Source organism: Schistocerca nitens, chromosome 2 (assembly GCF_023898315.1).
Source record: "Schistocerca nitens isolate TAMUIC-IGC-003100 chromosome 2, iqSchNite1.1, whole genome shotgun sequence".
Lineage (NCBI taxonomy): Eukaryota > Metazoa > Arthropoda > Insecta > Orthoptera > Acrididae > Schistocerca > Schistocerca nitens.
Window position 1 is genome coordinate 139,950,766 of NC_064615.1, and position 13,033 is coordinate 139,963,798.

The window sequence follows — 13,033 nt, forward strand, 5'->3', positions numbered from 1 at the left end:
CATCGAGTATAGATTTAAATGTCAGGAAGTCGTTTCTGATAGTATTTGTATGGAGTGTAGCCATGTATGGAAGTGAAATATGGACGATAAATAGTTAGGACAACAAGAGAATAGAAGCTTTCGAAATGTGGTGCTACAGAAGAATGCTGCAGATTAGATGGGTAGATCACATAACTAATGAGGAGGTATTGAATAGGATTGGGGAGAAGAGAAGTTTGTGGCACAACTTGACTACAAGAAGGGATCGGTTGGTAGGACGTGTTCTGAGGCATCAAGGCATCACCAATTTAGTATTGGAGGCCAGTGTGGACAGTAAGAGATGAATACACTAAGCAGATTCAGAAGGATTTAGGTTGCAGTTGTTACTGGGAGATGAAGCAGCCTGCACAGGATAGGGTAGCATGGAGAGCTGCATCAAACCAGTCTCAGGACTGAAGACCACAACAACAACAACAACAACAACAACAACAACGGGTGGATTGATAGATTCAAGAAGCGGTACAATGTAGTGTATAAAACTGTATGTGGCGAAGAAAACAGTGGGGCATAAAATCTGTTACAGAATCGCAGAGTGGTAGGTTACAAGAATTTTTGAAACAATATAAACCGAAGGATATCTTCGACATTGACGAAACAGATCTCCTTTTCAATGTATTGGCACATAAAACACTTGCCTTTAAAGGCGAAAACTGCCATGGAGGTAAACACGATAAAGTTCACCTGACAGTAATATTAGGTACGAACGTGGATGGTTCCGAAAAAATTAAACTGTTTGCGATTGGCAAATCTAAAAAACCTCGGTGTTTTAAAAACATAAAACACTGCCACAAACTACAGTGCCAACAAAAAAGTGTAGATGACGTCGGAATTATTCAAGAAGCAATTACATTGCCTTTATGCAAGAATGGGTACTCATAACAGAAAAATTCTCCTGTTAGTGGATTGTTGCCCTGTGCATCCCAGAAATAAGCCTATGTAATGTGCAATTAGAGTTTCTACCACCAAACTGCACAAGCAAATTACACCCTTTGGATTTGGGTATTATCCATGCTTTGAAAACGCACTATAGGAAGGCGATTGTGCAAATGGCAATAACTTTGATGGAAGTTGGGAAATACTCAGCCTCCTTTAAAGTGCTAATTTTTTATGCTTTGCATTATATTGCAAAGGCATGGACAGAAGTTATGTTTCCGAATAGCGGGATTCATTGAAGCCAACAACTGAAATGGATCTGATGCACCAGATGCGAGTGTTAGTGGCAACGGTGAAAAACTGCTTGCTTCATCATGGGAAAAGCTGCAGGTCCAGCATCCGGTTCACGATTTCTTACACACTGACGACGATGTTGTCACTGTGGAAAGTGTTTCTGTTCATGATGTGATTGACTTTCACACACAAGAAAACACAGAAAGTGGCAGTGACAGTGATGAGGACAATGAGGTTCCCTCACTTGCAGTTGTTAATGCAGCAGTGGAATCAATTAAAAAATATATATTTCAGCTGCAGAAAAGTTTTCATTGTGTTTATGAACTCTAAAATCACAATGAAAAAATTCACCAGAAAAAATTATAACTATCCACAATTTTGGATTTTTTTGCTAAAAAGTAGTAACTACTGTACCCACTTGTTCAAGTCACATTTATAGACCAACCAAACTAAAGGTCAGTATAATAAATATAAATGGCATATTAAGTTTTGTAGATGTGTGCTTAAAATGCTTAAGTGTAGTATGGTTTCCTTCCCTGTAATCTTGGCTGTGGTACAGACCGATCTTTATTGTAACCCTGATGTCTACATCGATTTGAACGTGTCAATTTGTCTGGGAGCTGACTAAGCCAGTGAGTTTGAAATAAAGGCTGCAGTCACAGACTAATCTGTAGTGTAGTGCCATATTTAACGCACCCTGCAAATTTCACACACCTATATACGCAAAATCAAAAACAGCATGTTAAGTGACCAGTACTGTATACATCAGCTGACGTCACTTTCGCAGGAAAGTTACACTAAAAATGGAGTTTAGAGAGATCTTTAATGGCGTATACTCTTGACCCGCACTTTTCATATGCATGAAGTATAAATACTAAAACTGCCATATGCATCACTTCAGCTTTGCAAGCACATAAATCAACATGGCGGCTGCATGGTATGCATTAGTTTTAATGCGATTTGTTGTGCTAAAGTGTTGGTGAATGTTATGTCACCTGCTAAACATAGCACTAAATTCAGGTTACCCTTTATTAAATTATAAACATTCCTTGACGAGTATTTTGTTGCCTATTATCTACATATATCATACAAAACTATGAAAATGGAAAGGTGGTCCCATACATAACCAACAAAACTTAAAAAAGCATGTCCCACATTTTACATTTTCCCGCACTTTATGCCATTTTTTCCCACGACCCTTGAAAAGTGTAAAGGTAGCGTTTTACTGTACTTTAGAAGCATACATCACTTCTGCATATAAGTAAGTTATAAGGGACAGTCAAATGAAAATGAGACAGGTGAAGAAAAATAAGTAAACTATTTGTAATTTCAAAAGTAATTGTTGTAACTGTTAATACATTTATCCCACTGTGATACAATTGGTCAATGCCTTCATGGAAGAAGGTTTGCAGTTGCCCATGGATACCTGATTGTATGTACCTAGGCATGCACCTCTTCGTTTGAAGCAAATCAGGGACACGAATGTCTTCCTTCAGGACTCCAAAAATATGGAAATCTCATGGTGACAGATCAGAATTGTATGAAGAAGGTTTAAAGGACTTCTCAGCGAAATTTCTGCAGTGTAGGCTAAACAACCTTGGCAATGTAAGCAAGCATTATCCTGCAACAGAATGATTCAGTCTGTCGACATTCCTGGGCATTCGAACTCGATGGCACACTTCAATTTTTACGAAGTGTCTACATACTACACATTGTGGTGCTGTGTTAGAGAAAGTCAATGAGCAGTGAGCCCCTGTCAACAACGAAAAATGTCATCATGACTTTCCCAGAGTTATGAGTCCCGAATGTTCCCCATCCCCATGCGAGTGCCATATTTTTGGAGCCCTGCAGGAAGACATTTGTGGCTGGCAATTTGCCTCAAACAAAGAGATACGCGCCTGGGTACAATCACAGTTCTATAGGCAAGTGCAAATATTCTTCCATGAAGGCACTGACCACATTGTCTTTCAGTGAGATACATGTGTGTGTGTGATGGTGATTACTTTTGAAATAATAAACAGTTTACTTACTTTTTTCCATCTGTTTCGTTTACATTTGCCTGCCCCTCTTACATATCCGATATGTTTGCCACCTGGAAGAAAGATATGGTAAGATATATCCACCAGCATCTTGTCTAAGCACAAAAAGTGTTCCAATAGCAAAGCTGAATAATGTGTGCATGATAAAACATAGTAATTACAACATCTGTACAACAAAATTACCAATGTAGAAAATAATTACCTTTTATCTTGGCACACTCTAGAAGATATGGGAGGCTTTCAGCAGCAGCTGTTCTCACTCCATCATGAAAATAAAATTTCAGCATTGGTACCATGAGCCTCACTACTTCCTCCGCATAGTCCGCAAAACCTTCTTTTAGTTCACGGGCATAGCACACTAACATTTCACAAGCAGTGGCCTTATCTTCCAGACCTGAGACATAAAATATAATAATGTACCAACAATTCGCTTTGAACAAAACTGAATCATTCCCACAGTAACTTCTAACTGGATTTTTGTTTTCTTTCACAACCCTAACAAAGACGGTCACCAGCAAAGATAGCAATTACTATTTTATAAACTATGCAGAACCAATAGGTGCATACATAAAAACAAATCATATTCAAAATAAAAAAAGTTTGACTAAATTTGCATTTTCTTTCTTGGGATTTTGCAATTTGTTAGGTATCAAACCTACTCAGGCGACAAATTTAATTGTTTAAAGTCATTGTTATCACCACATTGGTCAAAAAATAAGCTACACCCCCCCTCAAAAAAACTGATACAAAAAATTGATACAAAAAATTAGCCTACTAATACTTGTACATTTTTACATCATGAGAACCTTAACTCTAGTGCTCATTCCTTCACCGAAGACATACGATCATTGCACCTGCAGGCATGATTTCACACTTGCAGGTCCTTGAATATCAATCACCCTGCGAAGGCACTATTTCATTTAGCTTTTAGAAAAGGAGATAATGCAGTACTCCACCTGTCCACAAAGCCATCATGAGCTTTATGCGAGTGAAGTCTCTCCTCATGGACTGCTATATAAACAGTTCTTATCATCAAAGGGTTCTGACAGTACTAGATATCCATTGCCCTAGCAGGTAGTAAGGATAATGTATTCTGATAGGAGGATGATGAAAATAGTGACATTGATGAATGAAATACCAATAGTAAAGTTAACAGTTGTAGCGATGCAAGGGGTACCAAATTTGTTATAAAAGTCAGTAAATTACTCAACAGACAGTATTTTTCAGTAAAGGTATTTCGTTCATTCCAAACAAGTATCAATTCGTGAAGTCATCATCTAGACACAAGTTGACTGCAATCTGAAGACGTTTTAGCAAACTAATATTTTCTTTCAGGCGATAAAATTTTATTGACTACGAAATATAAGTTCTTGAAGTTTATTCAGAATAGGAAATGTTAATTAGTAATTGCAGGCCATAATTTATCTGTTTAATATAAAGGTGTTTTGAATTTTGTGCACATGAAAAAGTGTGAATTTATGTTCGGCTTTTACTCTGAGACTAGTTATCACAGAGTGCAAAAAGTGCGCGTGAACAGTTCGCTGACCTACGCGGTGAATTTTATTTTTTGTGATTTTGACCTGAATGCAGACAAATCCAGTTTCATTTAGATTTTACGCGAGATAGAAACATCACGTTATTACAATAGAGTCGTTTAGCAAATTTGGGAAAACTGAAACTTGCGCACTTGATTTGAAATACATTACACACTAGTACGTGATCGAGATGTCAAGCGAATCGTGAACAATAGTTGCAAACTTCTGAACGAAGTTGGAAATTAATTTTGAGACAAGTGCTGATTTTGACAAAAATGAACCGAAAGTTTATTCAAAATATCGAGGTTCTGTTTTAATTAAGATACACATCACCTTGTTGAGCAAGTTGCATAGCAACACTGTAATGCAGATTAATTAATTCATAAAAACAATTTGCGACGTAGTAAGTCTCATTACACATACAAACTGTTACACGAAATTTGCTGACCGCATGAGAGTGATTTTATTTCCAGAAATGCCAATAAACCAACGGTTTGAAAAGTTAAATTACTAACTGTTGTGTAACTTCATTGCTTGTCCCATGCCACTGCTGAACATGTTGTATCGTGTCTCTTCACAAGAGATCTCAAGAAGCCAGGATAAATAAGAAACAGGAAGAAGATTAAAGAGGAGGCATCAGTATACAGTGACATCATAAAGACTGATTACAAGGCTGGCAGGTCTGTGCAATTTACAACACGAAAATGTTGTTGATGAGAGTGACTATTAGGACACGATTTGTAAATGGGCAAGATGATAACTATTTTGCAGTGAGTCTTCCCCCTTTCCTATCAAAATAAAGGGTGTAGCTTATCTATGGACAATATGGTTGTATTATAGCGAATGTTTGTGATTTGGAGTTAAATTCTCCATATTACATAATATGAGAGATGTATTTACAGAATGTAGTCATGAATTAACTTTGGAACATTTATGTAATTTCCATCTATAAGGAACTACGGTGCACAGCCAATTGTGTATGTAAAAGTGCAGTATTTACATCAGACTATCTAATTTTAACAAGACTTTTATGACTTACCAGATGTACGGATACCAAAGTTCTGCTGTTCACCAAGGTAAACAAACTGCCAATCAATATCACTCTCAATGCCCTGCATATCTTCATTATCCAACAACGCTACCTCTGGTTTCATGCCAGCAGTCTTCATAACAGGACCCATGACAAGTGGCAAGTACTGCTCAAACTGTTTTCCTGCAAAATAATCAAGAGTGTTTTGTTGAACACAATATTTAAAAGCTGTCAAATGCAGGAGTAACTCGTAAATTACCATATTCCCAAGATGAGTTACCACAGTTACGATTCAACATCAATTTTAATTTGTCCTCTGAACTTCGACACTATTCACATTTGTGAATAACAACAAGGTTTTATGATAATGGAAATTTCAGGATGGAAACAACACCCAAAACAGAGGATGTGCATCCACTCATTTATCGTATTGCTGTGGCACATAGGCATACTCAATAAATCATAAATGACCCCTGGTTTTTCACTATTTGTTCTTCCCATGTTTTATTGTGGAGTGTGTGTGTGTGTGTGTGTGTGTGTGAGAGAGAGAGAGAGAGAGAGAGAGAGAGAGAGAGAGAGAGAGATTATTGGTCGCTGTGGAATCGTGTATATCAGCACCCAGTCAGCTCCACAGTTGAACCTCACTACATTGCCAATACTGAGAATGCTTGCCTTCAATTATATGAAAGGTGTAAAGAAATTAGTAAATAGAGCCACACAGCCTGTTTTCTCAACAAAAATGTAGAACCCATTCTCACAGCTCCCACCCCCCCCCCCCCCCCACCCCCCACCCAGAAGAAGAAACTGCAGTCAAATAATTGTTTCAAGATAGCAAAAATAATCTCCCCCAAGAACCATGGACCTTGCCGTTGGTGGGGAGGCTTGCATGCCTCAGCGATACAGATAGCCGTACCGTAAGTGTAACCACAACGGAGGGGTATCTGTTGAGAGGCCAGACAAACGTGTGGTTCCTGAAGAGAGGCAGCAGCCTTTTCAGTAGTTGCAGGGGCAATAGTCTGGATGATTGACTGATCTGGCCTTGTAACAATAACCAAAATAATGGCCTTGCTGCGCTGGTACTGCGAACGGCTGAAAGCAAGGGGAAACTACAGCCGTAATTTTTCCCGAGGGCATGCAGCTTTACTGTATGGTTAAATGATGATGGCGTCCTCTTGGGTAAAATATTCCCCCATTCGGATCTCCGGGCAGGGACTACGAAGGAAGATGACGTTATCAAGAGAAAGAAAACTTGTGGTCTACGGATCGGAGCGTGGAATGTCAGATCCCTTAATCTGAGCAGGTAGGTTAGAAAATTTAAAAAGGGAAATGGATAGGTTAAAGTTAGATATAGTAGGAATTAGTGAAGTTCGCTGGCAGGAGGAACAAGACTTTTGGTCAGGCGAATACAAGGTTATAAATACAAAATCAAATAGGGGTATTGCAGGAGTCGGTTTAATAATGAATAAAAAAAATAGGAGTACGGGTAAGCTACTACAAACAGCATAGCGAACGCATTACTGTGGCCAAGATAGACATGGAGCCCACACCTACTGCAGTAGTACAACAAGTTTATATGCCAACTAGCTCTGCAGATGACGAAGAAATTGAAGAAATGTATGATGAAATAAAAGAAATTATTCAGAGAGTGAAGGGAGATGAAAATTTAATAGTCATGGGTGACTGGAATTCGGTAGTAGGAAAAGGGAGAGAAGGAATCGTAATAGGTGAATATGGATTGGGGCTAAGAAATGAAAGAGGAAGCCGCCTGGTAGAATTTTGCACAGAGCACAATTTAATCATAGCTAACACTTGGTTCAAGAATCATGAAAGAAGGTTGTATACATGGAAGAACACTGGAGATACTAAAAGGTATCAGATAGATTGTATAATGGTAAGACAGAGATTTAGGAACCAGGTTTTAAATTGTAAGACATTTCCAGGGGCAGATGTGGATTCTGACCACAATCTATTGGTTATGAACAGCAGATTGAAACTGAAGAAACTGCAAAAAGGTGGGAATTTAAGGAGATGGGACCTGGATAAACTGAAAGAACCAGAGGTTGATCAGAGTTTCAGGGAGAGCATAAGGGAACAATTGACAGGAATGGGGGAAAGAAATACAGTAGAAGAAGAATGGGTAGCTATGAGGGATGAAGTAGTGAAGGCAGCAGAGGATCTAGTAGGTAAAAACACGAGGGCTAGTAGAAATCCTTGGGTAACAGAAGAAATATTGAATTTAATTGATGAAAGGAGAAAATATAAAAATGCAGTAAATGAAACACGCAAAAAAGAATACAAACGTCTCAAAAATGAGATTGACAGGAAGTGTAAAATGTCTAAGCAGGGATGGCTAGAGGACAAATTTAAGGATGTAAAGGCTTATCTCACTAGGGATAAAAGAGAAAGGAAAATTAAAGAGACCTTTGGAGAAAAGAGAACCACTTGGATGAATATCAAGAGCTCAGATGGAAACCCAGTTCTAAGCAAAGAAGGGAAAGCAGAAAGGTGGAAGGAGTATATAGAAGGTTTATACAAGGGCGATGTACTTGAGGACAATACTGAGTGAAGAGTTTGACAGGGCACTGAAAGACCTGAGTCGATATAAGGCCCCGGGAGTAGACAACATTCCACTAGTACTAGTGACGGGCTTGGGAGAGCCAGCCCTGACAAAAAATTCTACCATCTGGTGAGCAAGATGTATGAAACAGGTGAAATACCCTCAGACTTCAAAAAGAATATAATAATTCCAATTCCAAAGAAAGCAGGTGCTGACAGATGTGAAAATTACCGAACAATCAATTTAATAAGTCACTGATGCAAAATACTAACACGAATTCTTTACAGACGAATGGAAAAACTGGTAGAAGCCGACCTCGGGGAACATCAGTTTGGATTCCGTAGAAATACTGAAACACGTGAGGCAATACTGACCCTACGACTTATCTTAGAAGCTAGATTAAGGAAAGGCAAAGCTACGTTTCCAGCATTTGTAGACTTAGAGAAAGCTTTTGACAATGTTGACTGGAATACTCTCTTTCAAATTCTGAACGTAGCAGGGGTAAAATACAGGGAGAGAAAGGCTATTTACAATTTGTACTGAAACCAGATGGCAGTTATAAAGAGTCGAAGGGCATGAAAGGGAAGCAGTGGTTGGGAAGGGAGTGAGACAGGGTTGTAGCCTATCCCCGATGTTATTCAATCTGTATATTGAGCAAGCAGTGAAGGAAACAAAAGAAAAATTCGGAGTAGGTATTAAAATCCATGGAGAAGAAATAAAAACTTTGAGGTTCACCGATGACATTGTAATTCTGGCAGAGACAGCAAAGGACTTGGAAGAGCAGTTGAACGGAATGGACAGTGTCTTGAAAGGAGGATATAAGATGAACATCAACAAAAGCAAAACGAGGATAATGGAATGTAGTCGAATTAAGTCAGGTTATGCTGAGGGAATTAGATTAGGAAATGAGACGCTTGAAGTAGTAAAGGAGTCTTGCTATTTGGGGAGCAAAATAACTGATGATGGTCGAAGTAGAGAGGATATAAAATGTAGACTTGCAATGGCAAGGAAAGCATTTCTGAAGAAGAGAAATTTGTTAACATCGAGTATAGATTTAAGTGTCAGGAAGTCGTTTGTGAAAGTGTTTGTATGGAGTGTAGCCATGTATGGAAGTGAAACATGGATGATAAATAGTTAGGACAAGAAGAGAATAGAAGCTTTCGAAATGTGGTGCTACAGAAGAATGCTGCAGATTAGATGGGTAGATCACATAACTAATGAGGAGGTATTGAATAGGATTGGGGAGAAGAGAAGTTTGTGGAACAACTTGACTAGAAGAAGGGATCGGTTGGCAGGACATGTTCTGAGGCATCAAGGGATCACCTATTTAGTATTGGAGGGCAGTGTGGAGGGTAAAAAATGAAGAGGGAGACCAAGAGATGAATACACTAAACAGATTCAGAAGGACGTAGGTTGCAGTAGGTACTGGGAGATGATGAAGCTTGCACAGGATAGAGTAGCATGGAGAGCTGCATCAAACCAGTCTCAGGACTGAAGACCACAACAACAACAACAACAGCAAAAATAAGGGTAAGCCATCAATTAGTTGACAAATAATGAGCATATTTCTCTTGTTTTACTGTACTGCTCTTTAATACGATACAGCCACACTGTCGCCTGATAAACAAAGTAAGAGCCCTCAGAATATCAGACCAGCTGTGTGGCTGGATTGAAGAGTTTTTAGCAAACAGAACACAGCATGTTGTTCTCAATGGAGACACGTCTACAGACGTTAAAGCAACCTCTGGCGTGCCACAGGGGAGTGTTATGGGACCATTGCTTTTCACAATATATATAAATGACCTAGTAGATAGAGTCAGAAGTTCCATGCGGCTTTTTGCGGATGATGCTGTAGTATACAGAGAAGTTGCAGCATTAGAAAATTGCAGCGAAATGCAGGAAGATCTGCAGCGGATAGGCACTTGGTGCAGGGAGTGGCAAGTGACCCTTAACATAGACAAATGTAATGTATTGCGAATATATAGAAAGAAGGATCCTTTATTGTATGATTATATGATAGCAGAACAAACACTGGTAGCAGTTACTTCTGTAAAATATCTGGGAGTATGCATGCGGAACAATTTGAAGTGGAATGATCATATAAAATTAATTGTTGTTAAGGCGGGTGCCAGGTTGAGATTCATTGGGAGAGTCCTTAGAAAATGTAGTCCATCAACAAAGGAGGTGGCTTACAAAACACTCGTTCGACCTATACTTGAGTACTGCTCATCAGTGTGGGATCCGTACCAGGTTGGGTTGACGGAGGGGATAGAGAAGATCCAAAGAAGAGCGGCGCGTTTCGTCACAAGGGTATTTGGTAAGCGTGATAGCGTTACGGAGATGTTTACCAAACTCCAGTGGCAGACTCTGCAAGAGAGGCGCTCTGCATCGCAGTGTAGCTTGCTGTCCGGGTTTCGAGAGGGTGCGTTTCTGGATGAGGTATTGAATATATTGCTTCCCCCTACTTATACCTCCCGAGGAGATCACGAATGTAAAATTAGAGAGATTCGAGTGCGCACGGAGGCTTTCCGGCAGTCGTTCTTCCCACGACTGAAACAGTAAAGTGCCCTCCGCCACACACCATTGGGAGGCTTGCGGAGTATAAATGTAGATGTAGAATCTACATGATAAGCGAACGCTACGACACTACCTTGTGACTTCTACGAGTTACTATGAAGTGTAATTATAAATACAGTGAGTTACGTTGCAAGTGCATGAACATTTTATTCCTCTCAATTATCCACAGAAGTGGGAAGTAATTATCTTTCTCTATCCACAACTGCAGCACCTGGCCTGCATTAGTAAGTAAGCAAAATAAGCGGCCATCTACTTTTCATCCATCAAGTTATCAGTGTTTCATCATTTCACTGATCTGTGTACTTGTACGGACAACTCTGATAACCAAATGGCCTTCATATCAATATCATGAATCATTCTTGAATTAATGTAAAATGTTTTGAGGGCACTGCAGAAGACATAATCAAATGGACTCATTCAAAATTTGGTATCATGTTTACCAAACATGTGTTCTGTATTTTAACATCTTGCTCAACAATCGATCATATAAATAGAATGCAGAAGGTTCTTTATTCTCTAATTTTCTGAGAACATTCTCAAGTCCGCATGAATAAAATGAGTCTGAGAATATACTTCACCTGAGAATGTTCTCAATTTGAGTAACAGCATGGGGGAAGTTGATCAATGTGAAACACATTCACTGGTTTTGTATGAATAAAACTAGAGAAGTTTCTCATAAGTGGAGAAGACTCCCTGTATTTGAAGTGAGCTCTGTAGCATACTTCAAGCTGTTTTAAGTCCTGTTGAGGTTTTACCCAAATTTTTAAGTAAAAAATTTATGTTGCTCTGAAGGCAAAAAATGTATACATAGCCCCAAGAAAAACTGAAGAGAGAAACTGTACAAGTTAAACAATGAAAACATTATTTGGCCCATGAATCACTTCCTTCCTGAAAATCACAGAAGACGATGGGGCACCCTTTCAAATGAACTGAATATGAAAACATTTCTGCACTATTCAGCAGACCCAGGTTTTCAGACTGGTGTAGTAGAAGACAGGTATATGCCAGACAACTGTATCACTGATATCTTCAGGCATTCTTAATCATGTTACCAGAAAAACACCTTTGTGGATTTGACTTCCTAGAAGTGTAGGAGAACTACAAATAGTAAAAGCCATGTGGCAATCAATGAGTCAGTTTACAAGTGAAGTGGGGAACCTCAACTGCCCACACATATCAATGATGAAATCTTCTGTAGATGGTGACGAACATATGAACTGAAAGAGTTTTTCCAGTATCAATGTGCAGGCAACATTTGATTTTAATAAAATGTTTGCTAGAGTTGATGTGTCATGGTGTGTGTGTGTGTGTATATGATGCTAGGACATGAAGAAACTGTGATGTATGCCAGATACAAAGAGAGAACCAACGTAATGTTTTACTTTTAGGAAATGAAGGGTATGACACTGCACCATGGTAACTAACACCATTTCAGAATCTACAACACCTTATGAGGGCCTACAACAGACTTCAATATAACAAAAGGTAGCTGTTCTGGAATATTTTGTGTGTGTGTGTGTGTGGGGGGGGGGGATGATTATTTTATTAAATAACTACAGTGACAGCAAGATTCAACTATCTTCTATATGGATGAGAGTGATGTCAGTGGAGGTTTTCCACTGACACCATAGAAACAAAGCATTCAGCTGCATGTTTCAAGTGTGTAGTTTACAATTGTAAATAGCTGCTTTATGACATTATACTGTCTTAAGTTTTGAAATTTTGAAAGGAACCCTTATCAGTAACTAGTTCCAAATGAAGTACATCTCAGGAATCCACACACTTTATCAGTAACTAGTTCCAAATGAAGTACATCTCAGGAATCCACACACTATCTCCCAACATTGCTGAAATACCAAGATACTGTTTCTATATTGCTTTGGTTCTTTCACCCTACACCAGCCCTATTTAAGATGTTAGAAATAAGGAGGCGGATCAGAAAAAGTAATAACTGGTTAATTACAAACCTAGCGGTCTACTTCCCATAACGAAACCACACAGGCGACTACGTAACACTTTATGCACCATGATGACCATAATATGTCATACTTGCTTAAAATTATCTTATGTTAGAAATCTCTGACAGGGT

The 13,033-nt window shown here is 38.9% G+C and overlaps 1 protein-coding gene across 1 annotated transcript in view; it reads right to left on the bottom strand.

Annotated features, from left to right (window-relative positions):
- LOC126235840 (importin-5) overlaps positions 1 to 13,033 on the bottom strand; it is a 186,237-nt gene that overhangs the window by 53,353 nt on the left and 119,851 nt on the right. The window contains exons 14-15 of the mRNA XM_049944703.1: positions 5,820 to 5,993; positions 3,448 to 3,639 (exon numbers count right to left, since the gene is read on the bottom strand). Coding sequence (XP_049800660.1) covers positions 3,448 to 3,639; positions 5,820 to 5,993 — 366 coding nt within the window. The remainder of the gene's footprint in view (positions 1 to 3,447; positions 3,640 to 5,819; positions 5,994 to 13,033) is intronic.